The sequence below is a fragment of the Salmo trutta genome, chromosome 26, assembly GCF_901001165.1.
Source record: "Salmo trutta chromosome 26, fSalTru1.1, whole genome shotgun sequence".
Taxonomy (NCBI): domain Eukaryota; kingdom Metazoa; phylum Chordata; class Actinopteri; order Salmoniformes; family Salmonidae; genus Salmo; species Salmo trutta.
In genome coordinates this window covers 43,290,227-43,310,331 of record NC_042982.1, presented here as the reverse complement: position 1 = coordinate 43,310,331, position 20,105 = coordinate 43,290,227, and the positions used below count along the sequence as shown (strand labels likewise).

General features: G+C 45.5%; 1 protein-coding gene across 1 annotated transcript in view; it reads left to right on the top strand.

Annotated features, from left to right (window-relative positions):
* Positions 1-6,933: 6,933 nt before the first annotated feature.
* Positions 6,934-20,105, top strand: part of LOC115163810 (1,4-alpha-glucan-branching enzyme) — a gene marked incomplete in the record, with an annotated part of 295,489 nt that continues 282,317 nt past the window's right edge. Inside the window, 1 exon segment of the mRNA XM_029715993.1 lies at positions 6,934-7,461. Within this exon segment, the coding sequence (XP_029571853.1) occupies positions 7,364-7,461 (98 nt within the window).

Genomic DNA, 20,105 nt, shown 5'->3' with positions numbered 1-20,105 from the left:
CACTTCAATACAGTGCCTTAGACCTCTGTGCCACTCGGGAGAACATGGCACACTAGTTTTGACCACTACCCATGAGCCTATGGTCAAACAAAGTGCATTACGTAGTGGGTGTGACTGATTTGTAAATACATTTTGAATTTGCAAGTATAGATAGTTTGTCCCCTTTCACTTGTTTTAGCAGAATAAGAAAATAAAAAGTTGCTTCAGTGTTACAGTAGGGGGTTTAAAAGAGTCTATGTATTTACCACAGACAGTACTGGGAAATGAATAACCACGTTGCTAGAAACAAAAATCAACGTCACAGATCAGATCATGTTTTTCCATGTATGCTTAATAAATTCCTATACCCGCTCTACAGTAATTGTCTAGTAGTGAGGTTTCTTCTATGTCTCTGCAGTACACACAGCCTGTTGAAAACACATCCAGATCAGACAAGCTGGGTCGAGGACAGTGCACACAGCCTGTTGAAAACACATCCAGATCAGAGGAGAAGCTGGGTCTCTACAGTACACACAGCCTGTTGAAACATCCAGATCAGAGGAGAAGCTGGGTCTCTACAGTACACACAGCCTGTTGAAAACACATCCAGATCAGAGAAGAAGCTGTGTCTCTACAGTACACACAGCCTGTTGAAAACACATCCAGATCAGAGGAGAAGCTGGGTCGAGGACAAAGCAACAGAGAGCTACTGTGTAGCCATCAGAGACAGGACAGAGCGGCTAATGATCCTGTCTCCTGACCTCAGAGATCAATGCAGCTCAGCGCTGGAGTTCTCTTCTGTATCCCAAATGTCACCTTATTCCCTATATAGTGCACTACGTTTGATCTTTGTCAAAAGTAGTCCACTTTAGCACTATATAAGAGATATGTGATTTGGAAGGGTGTGATATGGAATGGAAGTCCTCTGTTCTAACTGGAGATTCTATGTTCTAGCTGGAGATTCTCTGTTCTAGCTGGAGATTCTCTGTTCTAGCTGGAGATTCTCTCTTATAGCTGGAGATTCTCTGTTCTAGTTGGAGATTCTCTGTTCTAGCTGGAGATTCTCTGTTCTAGCTGGAAATTCTCTGTTCTAGTTGGAGATTCTCTGTTCTAGCTGGAGATTCTCTGTTCTAGCTGGAGATTCTCTGTTCTAGTTGGAGATTCTCTGTTATAGCTGGATATTCTCTGTTCTAGCTGGAGATTCTATGTTCTAGCTGGAGATTCTCTGTTCTAGCTGGAGATTCTCTGTTCTAGCTGGAGATTCTCTGTTCGAGCTGGAGATTCTCTGTTCTAGTTGGAGATTCTCTGTTCTAGCTGGAGATTCTCTGTTCTAGCTGGAGATTCTCTGTTCTAGCTGGAGATTCTCTCTTATAGCTGGAGATTCTCTGTTCTAGCTGGAGATTCTCTGTTCTAGTTGGAGATTCTCTGTTCTAGCTGGAGATTCTCTGTTCTAGTTGGAGATTCTCTGTTCTAGCTGGAGATTCTCTGTTCTAGCTGGAGATTCTCTGTTCTAGCTGGAGATTCTCTCTTATAGCTGGATATTCTCTGTTCTAGTTGGAGATTCTCTGTTCTAGCTGGAGATTCTCTGTTCTAGTTGGAGATTCTCTGTTCTAGCTGGAGATTCTCTCTTATAGCTGGAGATTCTCTGTTCTAGCTGGAGATTCTCTGTTCTAGTTGGAGATTCTCTGTTCTAGCTGGAGATTCTCTGTTCTAGTTGGAGATTCTCTGTTCTAGCTGGAGATTCTCTGTTCTAGCTGGAGATTCTCTGTTCTAGCTGGAGATTCTCTGTTCTAGCTGGAGATTCTCTGTTCTAGTTGGAGATTCTCTGTTCTAGCTGGAGATTCTCTGTTCTAGCTGGAGATTCTCTGTTCTAACTGGAGATTCTATGCTCTAGCTGGAGATTCTCTGTTCTAGCTGGAGATTCTCTGTTCTAGCTAGAGATTCTCTGTTATAGCTGGAGATTCTCTGTTATAGCTGGAGATTCTATGTTCTAGCTGGAGATTCTCTGTTCTAGCTGGAGATTCTCTGTTCTAGTTGGAGATTATCTGTTCTAGCTGGAGATTCTCTGTTCTAGCTGGAGATTATCTGTTCTAGCTGGAGATTCTCTGTTCTAGCTGGAGATTCTCTGTTCTAGCTGGAGATTCTCTGTTCTAGCTGGAGATTCTCTGTTCTAGCTGGAGATTCTCTGTTCTAGCTGGAGATTCTCTGTTCTAGTTGGAGATTCTCTGTTCTAGCTGGAGATTCTCTGTTCTAGCTGGAGATTCTCTGTTCTAACTGGAGATTCTATGCTCTAGCTGGAGATTCTCTGTTCTAGCTGGAGATTCTCTGTTCTAGCTAGAGATTCTCTGTTATAGCTGGAGATTCTCTGTTATAGCTGGAGATTCTATGTTCTAGCTGGAGATTCTCTGTTCTAGCTGGAGATTCTCTGTTCTAGTTGGAGATTATCTGTTCTAGCTGGAGATTCTCTGTTCTAGCTGGAGATTATCTGTTCTAGCTGGAGATTCTCTGTTCTAGCTGGAGATTCTCTGTTCTAGCTGGAGATTCTCTGTTCTAGCTACAGGAGTTGGGCTCAAACATCGCTCCTCAACATAATATATATTTGTTTAAATAGCTTCATTTCACACTAAGAACATAGGACATAAGAAATTGATATAGAAATAAATGTATAATACCTCTATAATAATATATTTACTGATATTGTAGTGCAATTGACAATGTCATTTTTGATTACCAATCTGATGTATTAACTCCTGACTAATCTAAGAAATATACTGAGAAGTTATTTAAAATAAAACACTTTCATTGTAAAGAGACGGGTCAGGGCTTCTGTTCCACTGATTCCCAACAGAGGGCTCTGCAGAGTGATGTCCACACAGAGTTCAACACTAGGCTACCATGTGGTCCACTGACCATTTCAAATATTAACATTTTTATTTTAGTCATTTAGCAGACGCTCTTATCCAGAGCGACTTACAGTAGTGAATGCATACATTTCATACATATCATACATTTTTTTCCTGTGCTGGCCCCCCGTGGGAATCGAACCCACAACCCTGGTGTTGCAAACACCATGCTCTACCAACTGAGCTACAGGGAAGGCAGGGACCGTTAAGGGACCGTTAAGGGACCGTTTGTATCTAGTGTCTTATAGTAGGAGTTCATGTTATCTTATTCATTGTGATCTAAAGGACAAAACTGATCATAAATCAGCACACTTACGATTACGCTCAATACATACGGTCCCTGATAACAGCACTAGGAAGAATCTAAACCCACTCCCATGTTGGGTCGTGACCATTAAAATATTCATATCTAAAATTCACTGAGAAGAATCACTATATTTCTCTTTTTCATGGCAAATTACATTATCAACTGAAATGATCTCTGTTTCTATTATATTATATTATCGACTGAAATGATCTCTGTTTCTATTAGATTACATTATCAACTGAAAACATCTCTGTTTCTATTAGATGACATTATCAACTGAAATGATCTCTGTTTCTATTAGATTATATTATCAACTGAAATGATCTCTGTTTCTATTAGATTATATTATCAACTGAAATGATCTCTGTTTCTATTAGATTATATTATCAACTGAAATGATCTCTGTTTCTATTAGATTATATTATCAACTGAAATGATCTCTGTTTCTATTAGATTATATTATCAACTGAAATGATCTCTGTTTCTATTAGATTATATTATCAACTGAAAACATCTCTGTTTTTATTAGATGATACATCAACTAAAAACATCCAATCTTAAGTGTATGAGTTTCTAATTAGATTGTATTCTCTCTCTCCCCCCTTCTCTATTTCGCTCACCCTCTCTGTACACCCCACTCTCTCACCCTTTCTGTTTACCCCCACTCTTTCTCTCTCTCTCTCTCTCTCTCTCTCCCACTTGGTTTTTCAGAGGCTTTTATCTCAGACTCTTCTCACCAGAACTTCCTCCTTCTGCCCTGAAGCAATAAGGGACTATAGCTCTGTAGATGTTTACCGAGAGAGAAAAAAGTCCCACTAGTCTTCTCCTCTTCATGATGGTAGATTGAACATTCAGAGTGTGGAAGTAACCAAACCCCCTACAACCCCAAACAGAACCAGGGAACAGCAACAGCCAACCTCCATAATTTATTCATACGTTTCTCTTCTTTCACATAGAGAACTTCCTTAGTCAACAGCAATTAGTGCTGCGGAGAGAAGTTACAGCTCCCCTGATTAAACAAATCACATCTACTGCATGAATACTAAATTACATTAATTACTACTAGTGTACAGATGCAGTCTAGGCACCCTATCACACACTAAATAGGGAGAATGATGCCGTTTGGGATGCAACCATTAATTATTAGTGTATAGAAGCAGAGGAAACAGTCCTGGGTTTTGAAGTGGTGATTGGTAGGTCTGGGTTCGGTTTTGAAGTCGTGATTGTTATGTCTGGGGATAGAAGCTTTTAAGGAGCCTGTTGGTGTCAGACTTGATACACCGGTACCTTTTGCCGTGCGGGAGTAGAGAGAACCCGGTCCTTCCTTTCACACCACCTGATAGAGGTCCTGGATGACTGTCCGCACCACCCTCTGTAGTGCCATGCAATCGACGGCGGTGCTATTGCCATATCAAGCAGTCATACAGCCAGTCAAGATGCTCTCAATGGCGCAGCTGTAGAACTTTGAGGGCCTACATATAATTCATTACAATATATTTGCCTAATGTGTACCCAATTATATTATATAGTTTTATAAGGATGGAATAAGTAGCCTGACACATGGTCTATTACTAAGTCATCCTACAGTGTATTCGAAAAGTATTCAGACCCCTTGACTTTTTCCACATTTTGTTACGTTACAGCCCTAATCTAAAATGGATTAAAATTGTTTTTCCCCCCCCTCATCAAACTACGCACAATAATGACAAAGCAAAAACTGGTTTAGAAATTTAGCAAATTTACTACAAATAAATAAATTGTAATATGACATTTACATAAGTATTCAGACCCTTTACTCAGTACTTTGTTGAAGCACCTTTGGCAGTGATTACATCCGAGTCTTCTTGGGTATGACACTACAAGCTTGGCATACCTGTATTTGGGGAGTTTCTCCAATTCTTCTCTGCAGATTCTCTCAAGCTCTGTCAGATTGGATGGAGAGCATCGTTGCACAGCTATTTTCAGGTCTCTCCAGAGATGTTTGATCAGGTTCAAGTCCGGGCTCTGGCTGGGCTAGTCAAGGACATTCAGAGACTTGTCCTAAAGCCACTCCTGCGTTGTCTTGGCTGTGTGCTTAGGGTCATTGTCCTGTTGGAAGGAGAACCTTCACCCCCAGTCTGATGTCCTGAGTGCTCTGGAGCAGGTTTTCATCAAGGATCTCTCTGTTCTTTGCTCTGTTCATCTTTCCCTCAATCCTGACTAGTCTCCCAGTCCCTACCGCTGAAAAACATCCCTACAGCATGATGCTGCCACCACCATGCTTCACCGTAGGGATGGTGCCAGGTTTCCTCCAGACATGACGCTTGGCATTCAGGCCAAAAAGATCGATCTTGGTTTCTTAAGACCAGAGAATCTTGTTTCTCATGGTCTGAGAGTCTTTAGGTGCCTTTTGGCAAACTCCATGGCGGGCTGTCATGTGCCTTTTACTGAGGAGTGGCTTTCGTCTGTTCACTCTACCAAGAAGGCCTGATTGGTGGAGTGCTGCACAGATGGTTGTCCTTCTGAAAGGTTCTCCCATCTCCACAGAGGAACTATGTAGCTCTGTCAGAGTGATAATCGCGTTCTTGGTCCCCTCCCTGACCAAGGCCCTTCTCCCCCGATTGTGCAGTTTTGCCGGATGGCCAACTCTAGGAAGAGTCTTGGTGGTTCCAAAATTCTTCCATTTAAGAATGATAGAGGCCACTGTGTTCTTGGGGACCTTCAATGCTGTATAAATGTTTTGGTACCCTTCCCCAGATCTGGGCCACGACAATCCTGTCTCGGAGCTCTACGGACAATTCCTTCGACCTCATGTCTTGGTTTTTGCTCTGAAATACACTGTCAACTGTGGGACCTTATATTGACAGGTGAGTATCTTTCCAAATCATGTCCAATCAATTTAATTTACCACAGATGGACTCCAATCAAGTTGTAGAAACATCTCAAAGGATGATCAATGGAAACAGGATGCACCTGAGTTCAATTTTGAGTCTCATAGCAAAGGGTCTGAATACTTATGTAAATAAAGTATTTCTGTTTTATTTCTAATACATTTGCAAAAATGTCTTCATTATGGGGTTATTGTGTATAGATTGATGAGGGAAAATAATAATTTAATACATTTTAGAATACGTCTAACGTTACAAAATGAAAAATAAAGTGAAGGGGTCTGAATACTTTCCGAATGCGCTGTATGTTACAACATCTTGCTTTATCTACTATGATAAGGGGCTTGACTCCTTAAAATACCTACATGTTGTTGGCAAACAGATCAAGCTTCAGTCATTGGCCTTACAGTCCTGCGTTGGGGGAAAAAAACGACCTCAAAGCCATGATATGAACACATTGGGTTGTGTAATTCAGGCCACAGCGGGTGGATTGCTCCACCAATCCATTCCCAAATGGCACCCTATCCTATATATAGTGCACTACTTTTGACCAAGCCCGGTCAAAAGTAGTGCACCAAATAGGGAATAGGGTGCCATTTGGGCTGGGGGGAAAAAACGTCACGTGAAAAAACCATGAACACACTTTGTCCAAATCAATGTGTTTGTATGAACTAGCCAAGATGGGATTTCAAAGAGCAATTTCACAATAAACTATAAACACACAGTATATTTAGCAAGGCTACTTCAACTGTCTCTGTTCACTAATACATATCGCTATCTCATTTTTGAGCGAGACGAATGAAGTAGTTTATATCACGTTGTAGGCTAAGATTGTAACAATGATATTTTTGTATCTTAATATCTATCTATGGTTGCAACATTGTAGCAATGCATTGCAGCCTATCGAGTTGCAACATTGTAACAAACAATCCTATTCCACATAGGCTATTGCTCTGCCCTCATAATGTTTGACATTGGGGTTGATTTTCAGCGCAGTGTTTTAAAGACTACAAGAATGTGACTGTGATCTCCCTTCTTCCTACTTCCAAAACGCTTCCGCTGTCATCTTAAAGAGACACACCGCCTCTCATCAAGCATCAGACTGTTTTGGGGGATTTTACTGGAGTGGATAGGGTGATAAAGTTCCTATTGTGATAGGCTGGGGCGGATTAGAATGACTCTGATTCGCTGTTGTCTCTGAAGCCTTTCTTGCACGTACAAAGGCTCAGCCGTGACCGTCAGTGACCGTCAGTTGTGTTCTACCAGATGCGACACTCGGTGCTCGATTGCTTTCGACTGTAGGGACCATGGCCGACACATGGGATAATGTTACAATTCCTGAGTTCAACTCCCTTCTTCAGATGGATCCGTACCTCAAACAGTACGAAAAGGACTTCAGGAGGAGGTAAAAAGGCTTTTTCAGCGTTAAGATGCTGCACAGCTCACAGCTAAAGCCCGTCGCTATACCGTGCACAACCGTCAGGCTCGAGCTGGTATACATGTCTATTCGTAATAACACCAGAAACACCAGATAGATACATATTAGTTCACATCCTACAGGGGCCTTCTAGTACATTCACTGAGTGACATTTGAGAGAACCGCAGCATAGCGGTCGCATGAAAGCTCGCTGTGTCCTGAACTGTCGCAGCGACCAGACACCCAGGCTAGCCGGGTTGCTAATGGTATGCTAGATACCCAGGCTAGCCGGGTTGCTAATGGTATGCCAGACACCCAGGCTGCTAATGGTATGCCAGACACCCAGGCTAGCCGGGTTGCTAATGGTATGCCAGACACCCAGGCTGCTAATGGTATGCCAGACACCCAGGCTAACCTGGTTGGTAATGGTATGCCAGACACCCAGGCTGCTAATGGTATGCCAGACACCCAGGCTAACCTGGTTGGTAATGGTATGCCAGACACCCAGGCTGCTAATGGTATGCCAGACACCCAGGCTAACCTGGTTGGTAATGGTATACCAGACACCCAGGCTAACCTGGTTGCTAATGGTATACCAGACACCCAGGCTAACCGGTTTTCTAATGGTATACCAGACACCCAGGCTAACCGGGTTGGTAATGGTATGCCAGACACCCAGGCTAACCGGGTTGGTAATGGTATGCCAGACACCCGGGTTGGTAATGGTATGCCAGACACCCAGGCTAACCGGGTTGGTAATGGTATGCCAGACACCCAGGCTAGCCTGGTTGGTAATGGTATGCCAGACACCCAGGCTAACCTGGTTGGTAATGGTATGCCAGACACCCAGGCTAGCCTGGTTGGTAATGGTATGCCAGACACCCAGGCTAACCTGGTTGGTAATGGTATGCCAGACACCCAGGCTAACCTGGTTGGTAATGGTATGCTTTTCGTTCGCCTGTTATAGCCTTCCTAACAATACCACATATTCTGCTCGACGTGGTCATACTATTATATTGTTACAATTACAAAGCAATACATATAGTCATGTTAGCTATGTCTCTAACTGTTACCCTTTGGTGCCCGTGGCTGACCAGGTAGCAGACTAGCTACCATAGTGTTTCACCATCCATCCCTCCTTCCTCAGGTTTCACTGATCACACAGGTGTGTGTGTGTGTGTGTGTGTGTGTGTGTGTGTGTGTGTGTGTGTGTGTGTGTGTGTGTGTGTGTGTGTGTGTTAGCTACATTCAGAGCCATAGTCAAAACCATATGGTTCTGGCTAGTAGATAAATGGTAACACTTCTGCTGCAGACCTGTGATGTTGTTCATCAGAGGCAACATTGTAGCATCAGTATAGTTTTATGACTATGGTTATAACCATTGACTGAATATATATATATATATATATATATATATATATATATATATATATATATATATATATATTATAACGTAAAGATGTTTGTCTCCGTGATGTTTCCACAGATACAATCCACTAGTCAAATGTTATGAATCATAATTTAACAATATTTTTATTGCACTAATATCAACCACTGTCTTCTACTGAATACTTGATGTATCAGAAGTATAGGGAATTTTATACTGAACAAAAACATATAAACACAACAATTTCAACATACCCAGTTTTTAATAGAATCACAGGCATCATCATTGTGTGAATTCTCTGGGTGCTGTGTTTTAGGCTAGTCTCTGTAGTAGACTCTGGGGTGCTGTGTTTAGGTTAGTCTCTTTAGCAGACTCTGGGTGCTGTGTTTAGGCTAGTCTCTGTAGCAGACTCTGGGGTGCTGTGTTTAGGCTAGTCTCTGTAGCAGACTCTGGGTGCTGGGTTTAGGCTAGTCTCTGTAGCAGACTCTGGGGTGCTGTGTTTAGGCTAGTCTCTGTAGCAGACTCTGGGTGCTGTGTTTAGGCTAGTCTCTGTAGCAGACTCTGGGTGCTGTGTTTAGGCTAGTCTCTGTAGCAGACTCTGGGTGCTGTGTTTAGGCTAGTCTCTGTAGCAGACTCTGGGGTGCTGTGTTTAGGCTAGTCTCTGTAGCAGACTCTGGGTGCTGTGTTTAGGCTAGTCTCTGTAGCAGACTCTGGGTGCTGTGTTTAGGCTAGTCTCTGTAGCAGACTCTGGGTGCTGGGTTTAGGTTAGTCTCTGTAACAGACTCTAGGTGCTGTGTAGCAGACTCTGGGTGCTGTGTTTAGGCTAGTCTCTGTAGCAGACTGGGTGCTGTGTTTAGGTTAGTCTCTATAGCAGACTCTGGGTGCTGTGTTTAGGCTAGTCTCTGTAGCAGACTGGGTGCTGTGTTTAGGCTAGTCTCTGTAGCAGACTGGGTGCTGTGTTTAGGCTAGTCTCTGTAGCAGACTCTGGGTGCTGGGTTTAGGCTAGTCTCTGTAACAGACTCTGGGTGCTGGGTTTAGGCTAGTCTCTGTAGCAGACTCTGGGTGCTGTGTTTAGGCTAGTCTCTGTAACAGACTCTGGGGTGCTGTGTTTAGGCTAGTCTCTGTAACAGACTCTGGGTGCTGTGTTTAGGCTAGTCTCTGTAGCAGACTCTGGGTGCTGTGTTTAGGCTAGTCTTTGTAGCAGACTCTGGGGTGCTGTGTTTAGGCTAGTCTCTGTAGCAGACTCTGGGGTGCTGTGTTTAGGCTGGTCTCTGTAGCAGACTCTGGGTGCTGTGTTTAGGCTAGTCTCTGTAGCAGACTCTGGGTGCTGTGTTTAGGCTAGTCTCTGTAGCAGACTCTGGGTGCTGTGTTTAGGCTAGTCTCTGTAGCAGACTCTGGGTGCTGTGTTTAGGCTAGTCTCTGTAGCAGACTCTGGGTGCTGTGTTTAGGCTAGTCTCTGTAGCAGACTCTGGGTGCTGTGTTTAGGCTAGTCTCTGTAGCAGACTCTGGGTGCTGTGTTTAGGCTAGTCTCTGTAGCAGACTCTGGGTGCTGTGTTTAGGCTAGTCTCTGTAACAGACTCTGGGTGCTGTGTTTAGGCTAGTCTCTGTAGCAGACTCTGGGTGCTGTGTTTAGGCTAGTCTCTGTAGCAGACTCTGGGTGCTGTGTTTAGGCTAGTCTCTGTAGCAGACTCTGGGTGCTGTGTTTAGGCTAGTCTCTGTAGCAGACTGGGTGCTGTGTTTAGGCTAGTCTCTGTAGCAGACTCTGGGTGCTGTGTTTAGGCTAGTCTCTGTAGCAGACTCTGGGTGCTGTGTTTAGGCTAGTCTCTGTAGCAGACTCTGGGTGCTGTGTTTAGGCTAGTCTCTGTAGCAGACTCTGGGTGCTGTGTTTAGGCTAGTCTCTGTAGCAGTCTGGGTGCTGTGTTTAGGCTAGTCTCTGTAGCAGACTCTGGGTGCTGGGTTTAGGCTAGTCTCTGTAGCAGACTCTGGGTGCTGGGTTTAGGCTAGTCTCTGTAGCAGACTCTGGGTGCTGGGTTTAGGCTAGTCTCTGTAGCAGACTGGGTGCTGTGTTTAGGCTAGTCTCTGTAGCAGACTCTGGGTGCTGGGTTTAGGCTAGTCTCTGTAGCAGACTCTGGGTGCTGGGTTTAGGCTAGTCTCTGTAGCAGACTCTGGGTGCTGTGTTTAGGCTAGTCTCTGTAGCAGACTGGGTGCTGTGTTTAGGCTAGTCTCTGTAGCAGACTGGGTGCTGTGTTTAGGCTAGTCTCTGTAGCAGACTCTGGGTGCTGTGTTTAGGCTAGTCTCTGTAGCAGACTCTGGGTGCTGTGTTTAGGCTAGTCTCTGTAGCAGACTCTGGGTGCTGTGTTTAGGCTAGTCTCTGTAGCAGACTCTGGGTGCTGTGTTTAGGCTAGTCTCTGTAGCAGACTCTGGGTGCTGTGTTTAGGCTAGTCTCTGTAGCAGACTCTGGGTGCTGTGTTTAGGCTAGTCTCTGTAGCAGACTCTGGGTGCTGTGTTTAGGCTAGTCTCTGTAGCAGACTCTGGGTGCTGGGTTTAGGCTAGTCTCTGTAGCAGACTCTGGGTGCTGGGTTTAGGCTAGTCTCTGTAGCAGACTCTGGGTGCTGGGTTTAGGCTAGTCTCTGTAGCAGACTCTGGGTGCTGTGTTTCGGCTAGTCTCTGTAGCAGACTCTGGGTGCTGTGTTTAGGCTAGTCTCTGTAGCAGACTCTGGGTGCTGTGTTTAGGCTAGTCTCTGTAGCAGACTCTGGGTGCTGTGTTTAGGCTAGTCTCTGTAGCAGACTCTGGGTGCTGTGTTTAGGCTAGTCTCTGTAGCAGACTCTGGGTGCTGTGTTTAGGCTAGTCTCTGTAGCAGTCTCTGGGTGCTGTGTTTAGGCTAGTCTCTGTAACAGTCTCTGGGTGCTGTGTTTAGGCTAGTCTCTGTAGCAGACTCTGGGTGCTGTGTTTAGGCTAGTCTCTGTAGCAGACTCTGGGTGCTGGGTTTAGGTTAGTCTCTGTAACAGACTCTAGGTGCTGTGTAGCAGACTCTGGGTGCTGTGTTTAGGCTAGTCTCTGTAGCAGACTCTGGGTGCTGTGTTTAGGCTAGTCTCTGTAGCAGACTCTGGGTGCTGTGTTTAGGCTAGTCTCTGTAGCAGACTCTGGGTGCTGTGTTTAGGCTAGTCTCTGTAGCAGACTCTGGGTGCTGTGTTTAGGCTAGTCTCTGTAGCAGTCTCTGGGTGCTGTGTTTAGGCTAGTCTCTGTAGCAGACTCTGGGTGCTGTGTTTAGGCTAGTCTCTGTAGCAGTCTCTGGGTGCTGGGTTTAGGTTAGTCTCTGTAACAGACTCTAGGTGCTGTGTAGCAGACTCTGGGTGCTGTGTTTAGGCTAGTCTCTGTAGCAGACTCTGGGTGCTGTGTTTAGGCTAGTCTCTGTAGCAGACTCTGGGTGCTGTGTTTAGGCTAGTCTCTGTAGCAGACTCTGGGTGCTGTGTTTAGGCTAGTCTCTGTAGCAGACTCTGGGTGCTGTGTTTAGGCTAGTCTCTGTAGCAGTCTCTGGGTGCTGTGTTTAGGCTAGTCTACAGACCTACTGGCAGTACAGTGGCCTCCTCTTACCATGTGAGTCATTCAGCCGGATCCAAATGGGCCCCGGTCACTGTATAGGGAATAATTTATCATTTGTGTTCAGAGTAGAAGTTGTTAACTAGTGAAGCACCCTTTTGTTTGGTATTATTTTCCTTCGTTTCACTCTGTCATTTAGGATAGTATTGTGGAGACACTACAATGTTTTTGATCCATCCTCAGTTTTCTGCCATTCAACTTTGCATTTTTAATTTTTTTTTTTTTTTAAATCACCAATGGCCTCGCGGTGACTTCCCTAAGCAGTTTCCTTCCTGTCTTTCAGTTCAGAAGGACGACTGCATCTTTGATATGTCCTGGTGGTTTAATCGATCATCCACAGCATAATTATTTGCTTGACCATGCTAAAAGATATATTCAGTGTCTGATTTGATATTGTAACCCGTCTACCAATCCCTGCCCTTCTTTAACGAGGCTTTTGAAAAGCTCCTGGTTTTTGTAGTTTAATCTGTGTTTGAATTTCGATACTTGACTTGGGGACCTTACGTATGTATGGTATGTATGTATGTATGTATGTATGTATGTATGTATGTATGTATGTATGTATGTATGTATGTATGTATGTATGTATGTAATGTATGTATGTATGTATGTATGGTATGTATGTATGTATGGTATGTATGTATGTATGTATGTATGTATGTATGTATGTATGTATGTATGTATGTATGTATGTATGTATGTATGTATGTATGTATGTATGTATGTATGTATGTATGTATGTATGTAGTCCATTCAAAAAATAATGTCAACCCCTATTATTGTTCTGAGTGAGACCATATAACTTATGTGATTTGATCAGCCAAATGTTACTTTCCTAAACAAATTAGGGCCTTCTTTTAAATCAGGTATGTCAGTTAAGAACAAATTCTTATTTTCTTAATGACGGCCTAGGAACAGTGGGTTAACTGCCTTGTTCAGGGGCAGAACGACAGATTTGTACCTTGTAAGCTCAGGGATTTGATCTAGCAACCTTTCAGTTACTAGTCCAACGCTCTAACCACCAGGCTACCTGCCTCTAACCACTAGGCTACCTTCCTCTAACCACTAGGCTACCTTCCTCTAACCACTAGGCTACCTGCCTCTAACCACTAGGCTACCTGCCTCTAACCACTAGGCTACCTGCCTCTAACCACTAGGCTAACCTGCCTCTAACCACTAGGCCACCTGCCTCTAACCACTAGGCCACCTGCCTCTAACCACTAGGCTACCCTGCCTCTAACCACTAGGCTACCCTGCCTCTAACCACTAGGCTACCCTGCCTCTAACCACTAGGCTACCCTGCCTCTAACCACTAGGCTACCCTGCCTCTAACCACTAGGCTACCCTGCCTCTAACCACTAGGCTACCCTGCCTCTAACCACTAGGCTACCCTGCCTCTAACCCCTAGGCTACCCTGCCTCTAACCCCTAGGCCACCTGCCTCTAACCCCTAGGCCACCTGCCTCTAACCGCTAGGCCACCTGCCTCTAACCGCTAGGCTACCTGCCTCTAACCGCTAGGCTACCTGCCTCTAACCGCTAGGCTACCTGCCTCTAACCACTAGGCTACCTGCCTCTGACCACTAGGCTACCTGCCTCTGACCACTAGGCTACCCTGCCTCTAACCACTAGGCTACCTGCCTCTAACCACTAGGCTACCCTGCCTCTAACCACTAGACTACCTGCCTCTAACCACTAGACTACCTGCCTCTAACCACTAGGCTACCTGCCTCTAACCACTAGGCTACCTGCCTCTAACCACTAGGCTACCTGCCTCTAACCACTAGACTACCTGCCTCCTCTAACCACTAGGCTACCCTGCCTCTAACCACTAGGCTACCCTGCCTCTAACCACTAGGCTACCTGCCTCTAACCACTAGGCTACCCTGCCTCTAACCACTAGTCTACCTGCCTACCTGAGGCCAATACTTATGCCACAAGTAAATACAACTTTTTTTTTAATAGATTTTTTACATTTGTATAATTTTGTTTTTGACATTATGGAGTATTGTGTGTAGATCAGTGACAAATAAAATCAATTTCTATGCCATTTTTGTAATTCCAAAAAATGTTTTTTTTTTTTTTAAAGAAAGTTCAAGGTGGTGTAAACTTCCTGTAGGCACTGTACCTTTAAGACTATTTCTAGATCACAGGCCTACCGGTTGGCTACACTGTGAATAAAACATGTTGATATCTTATCCAAGCAGAAAACAAAGCCCCCCCCTCCCATAATGGAATGGGTTCTGTTCTGTGTAATTTAGTCCCTCTCCCCTGGGTGCTGGAATAGGCAGTGAACCTGGGACATACACATTTTACACTGCTGTTAATTAACTCCTGGTTCAGATACAGACAGTGCAATTTGTGACTGGATGCCATTCGTGTCTCTCCAGGGTGGTCACTAATTGTTAATTACAGCAACATTACTGTAGCATGTTTAGCTTACCTTAGGCTATGGTAGTAGTCCATACTGTAGCTATGTTAATTACAGCAACATTACTGTAGCATGTTTAGCTTAGCTTAGGCTATGGTAGTAATCCATACTGTAGCTCTGTAGTCAAATGCACACTTTTTATATATATATATATATATATATATATGGTACTTGGCTGAAACAAATACCCAATATGCTCAAGTGTATTGGCTGACTGAGTGTTTGTGGTTGAAATGGCACCCTATTCTCTCTCCCTACATGTTGCACTGCAGCCCAACAAGGGTTCATAGACTATATTGCACTATGTGGATTCTGAGTCTTTTTTATATTTTATCTGTATGAGAGACATTATGTTTGTCTATTCTGTTTATTGTGGCAGCAGCGATTTCAACAAGTCATATTCCTGTACGCAGGTTTATTGGGTGAAAGATAGGTGCATCCTTCTGAATAGGGAACCATTTTGGGCCGGTGACAGAGTCTCATGTGACGTTAACTCATTTCTGTTGACTTCGGTTCCTTTTTTGTGGTGAATGGCCCTGTACTGATCTGCTCTTGACAGGGTCCGGTTGTCTTAGGTAAACAGAAATACGGGGTTCTACAGTCAATAGACTGAGGTGACTGACTCCCTTTCAGGTCATTACTGAGCTGCTGATGTTTTTTTGCTGCTTCGGTCTGGTCATTGTGATTTTTTTTAAAAAAGGGACAGGGGTCATCACTAGGCGGCTTCCACCTGTTTACGTAACCCTGCAGCGTAAAGGTTTGCTGCCCTGTATACACTACAGTTCAATAGTTTGGGGTCACTTAGAAATGTCCTTGTTTTTGAAAGAAAAGCAAATTTTTTAAATTTATTTTTAATTTTTTTATCCATTAAAATAACATCAAATTGATCAGAAATGCAGTGTAGACATTGTTAATGTTGTAAATGACTATTGTAGCTGGAAACGGCTTGACTAATTTATTTTTTTTACGTTTGGCTCATTCAATTCACCAATCAGTTCGGCCTTTAATACCCTTTACTTACCATTTGAAAAGTTAATCCATTCTTTCTTAGCGAATTACAAATCTCTCCCTGTCTTCTGAATCAAGCTTGTAACGTCAGTACATTAGCCGCAGTTTCATACTGTACTGTCTTTGCAGTAGCTGCAGTTTCGTACTGTATGGTCTTTGCAGTAGCCTATGCTTCGGAGGGGCAGCTAGCCTGAACAAGCACAGTCAGATTTTCAGCTTGCAGGCAGACACTGGAATACATTTGAGTAATTTTAGCGACTTGAGGTAGTCCAGACGATAGATGACAAGTGCCTGCATTAGGACCTGTGGTGCTTCCTGTGTGAGGTGGTACTCGTAGGGCATGGACCTGCAGGATCCAGTCACTGCTTTGATGTTTCCAGAGAACGACAGCTGTGTTGTCCAGGGTCACGCCAAGATTCTTTGCACACTGGGAGTCACTCTTGTCACATTTTATGAGTGACAAAGTGAGGGCTTTGTCATAGGCGCTCTGCTGCGTTTTGCTCTATGCTCTATCCCTAGACGTATCCCTTCCACGTCTGCCATTCGACCATGATGGCAAACTATTTTACATATAGAGGCAGGCAAGGCGGGAGCTGGGTGTGCGTCCCAAATGGCTCACTATTCCCTATATAGTGCACTTCTTTTGACTAGGGGCCCCATAGGGCAGTGCACTATATTGAGAATAGGTTGCCATTTGGAAGGCACACCTACGGGCGCTGCTGCAGGGGGCAGGTTAAACCTTGATCAGCCTCCTGTGTGCTGCCAGAGGCCCTCGTAGGACTAACACAAAACCACAGGCAGGGAAATCAACAGCCAGGAAGTAGCATGCTGCATTGGTGGATCAGTGATAGGAATTCAGATGAATGATCAGAGAGGCCTACGAGAGAGAGAGAGAGAGGCCTACAGGATCGAGGGTCAACAGAGAGAGAGGCCGACAGGATCGAGGGTCAACAGAGAGAGAGGCCGACAGGATCGAGGGACAACAGAGAGAGAGAGAGGCCTACAGGATCGAGGGACAACAGAGAGAGAGAGAGGCCTACAGGATCGAGGGACAACAGAGAGAGAGGCCGACAGGATCGAGGGACAACAGAGAGAGAGGCCTACAGGATCGAGGGACAACAGAGAGAGAGAGAGAGAGAGAGGCCTACAGGATCGAGGGACAACAGAGAGAGAGAGGCCTACAGGATCGAGGGTCAACAGAGAGAGAGGCCGACAGGATCGAGGGTCAACAGAGAGAGAGGCCGACAGGATCGAGGGTCAACAGAGAGAGAGGCCGACAGGATCGAGGGACAACAGAGAGAGAGAGAGGCCTACAGGATCGAGGGACAACAGAGAGAGAGGCCGACAGGATCGAGGGACAACAGAGAGAGAGGCCTACAGGATCGAGGGACAACAGAGAGAGAGAGAGAGAGAGGCCTACAGGATCGAGGGACAACAGAGAGAGAGAGGCCTACAGGATCGAGGGGACAACAGAGAGAGAGGCCGACAGGATCGAGGGACAACAGAGAGAGAGGCCGACAGGATCGAGGGACAACAGAGAGAGAGGCCGACAGGATCGAGGGACAACAGAGAGAGAGGCCGACAGGATCGAGGGACCACAGAGAGAGAGAGAGAGGCTGACAGGATCGAGGGACAACAGAGAGAGAGAGAGGCCGACAGGATCGAGGGACAACAGAGAGAGGCCGACAGGATCGAGGGACAACAGAGAGAGAGGCCGACAGGATCGAGGGACAACAGAGAGAGAGAGAGGCCGACAGGATCGAGGGACAACAGAGAGAGAGAGAGGCCTACAGGATCGAGGGACAACAGAGAGAGAGGCCGACAGGATCGAGGGACAACAGAGAGAGAGGCCTACAGGATCGAGGGACAACAGAGAGAGAGGCCTACAGGATCGAGGGACAACAGAGAGAGAGAGAGAGAGAGGCCTACAGGATCGAGGGACAACAGAGAGAGAGAGAGAGAGAGAGGCCTACAGGATCGAGGGACAACAGAGAGAGAGGCCGACAGGATCGAGGGACAACAGAGAGAGAGGCCGACAGGATCGAGGGACAACAGAGAGAGAGGCCGTCAGGATCGAGGGACCACAGAGAGAGAGAGAGAGGCTGACAGGATCGAGGGACAACAGAGAGAGAGAGAGGCCGACAGGATCGAGGGACAACAGAGAGAGGCCGACAGGATCGAGGGACAACAGAGAGAGGCCGACAGGATCGAGGGACAACAGAGAGAGAGGCCGACAGGATCGAGGGACAACAGAGAGAGAGAGAGGCCGACAGGATCGAGGGACAACAGAGAGAGAGGCCGACAGGATCGAGGGACAACAGAGAGAGAGGCCTACAGGATCGAGGGACAACAGAGAGAGAGAGAGAGAGAGGCCTACAGGATCGAGGGACAACAGAGAGAGAGGCCTACAGGATCGAGGGTCAACAGAGAGAGAGGCCGACAGGATCGAGGGTCAACAGAGAGAGAGGCCGACAGGATCGAGGGACAACAGAGAGAGAGAGAGAGGCCTACAGGATCGAGGGACAACAGAGAGAGAGGCCGACAGGATCGAGGGACAACAGAGAGAGAGGCCTACAGGATCGAGGGACAACAGAGAGGCCTACAGGATCGAGGGACAACAGAGAGAGAGAGAGAGAGAGAGGCCTACAGGATCGAGGGACAACAGAGAGAGAGGCCGACAGGATCGAGGGACAACAGAGAGAGAGGCCGTCAGGATCGAGGGACCACAGAGAGAGAGAGAGAGGCTGACAGGATCGAGGGACAACAGAGAGAGAGAGAGGCCGACAGGATCGAGGGACAACAGAGAGAGGCCGACAGGATCGAGGGACAACAGAGAGAGAGGCCGACAGGATCGAGGGACAACAGAGAGAGAGGCCGACAGGATCGAGGGACAACAGAGAGAGAGAGAGGCCGACAGGATCGAGGGACAACAGAGAGAGAGAGAGAGGCCTACAGGATCGAGGGATCACAGAGAGAGAGAGAGGCCTATAGGATTGAGGGACAACAGAGACACCAGTATACAGACCTGTAGGGACCACAGAGAGAGAGACCAGTATACAGACCTATAGGGACAACAGAGAGAGACCAGTATACAGACCTGTAGGGACCACAGAGAGAGAGACCAGTATACAGACCTGTAGGGACCACAGAGAGAGAGACCAGTATACAGACCTGTAGGGACCACAGAGAGAGAACAGTATACAGACCTGTAGGGACCACAGAGAGACCAGTATACAGACCTGTAGGGACCACAGAGAGAGAGACCAGTATACAGACCTGTAGGGACCACAGAGAGAGAGACCAGTATACAGACCTGTAGGGACCACAGAGAGAGAGACCAGTATACAGACCTGTAGGGACCACAGAGAGAGAGACCAGTATACAGACCTGTAGGGACCACAGAGAGAGAGACCAGTATACAGACCTGTAGGGACCACAGAGAGAGAGAGACCAGTATACAGACCTGTAGGGACCACAGAGAGAGAGAGACCAGTATACAGACCTGTAGGGACCACAGAGAGAGAGACCAGTATACAGACCTGTAGGGACCACAGAGAGAGAGACCAGTATACAGACCTGTAGGGACCACAGAGAGAGAGACCAGTATACAGACCTGTAGGGACCACATTTGCTGGTTTTGTTATGAGCCATCCTTCATGGTTGAAGACATTTTTCTGTTGCTGCAACATTGAGTTCTTTTTTTTAATAAAGTAAAATCAATAGTGAGAAGATGGATTGTAGAGATGGTTGTTTTCTGATTTGAAGATGCTAGAAGTTGTAGAGCTCCTCTTTGCTAGCCTGAAGGTCACCGACCAAACCCTCCACACTACCGCATCAATCAGGCTTTCTGAACCTATTGGACTTCATAATACAGGACTATTATTATGATACAGGACTACTATTATGATACAGGACTACTATTATAATACAGGACTAATAGACTACTATTATGATACAGGACTACTATTATAATACAGGACTACTATTATAATACAGGACTAATTTAATACAGGACTAATGGACTAGTATTATGATACAGGACTAATGGACTAGTATTATGATACAGGACTAATGGACTACTATTATGATACAGGACTACTATTATAATACAGGACTACTATTATAATACAGGACTACTATTATGATACAGGACTACTAATATAATACAGGACTACTATTATAATACAGGACTACTATTATAATACAG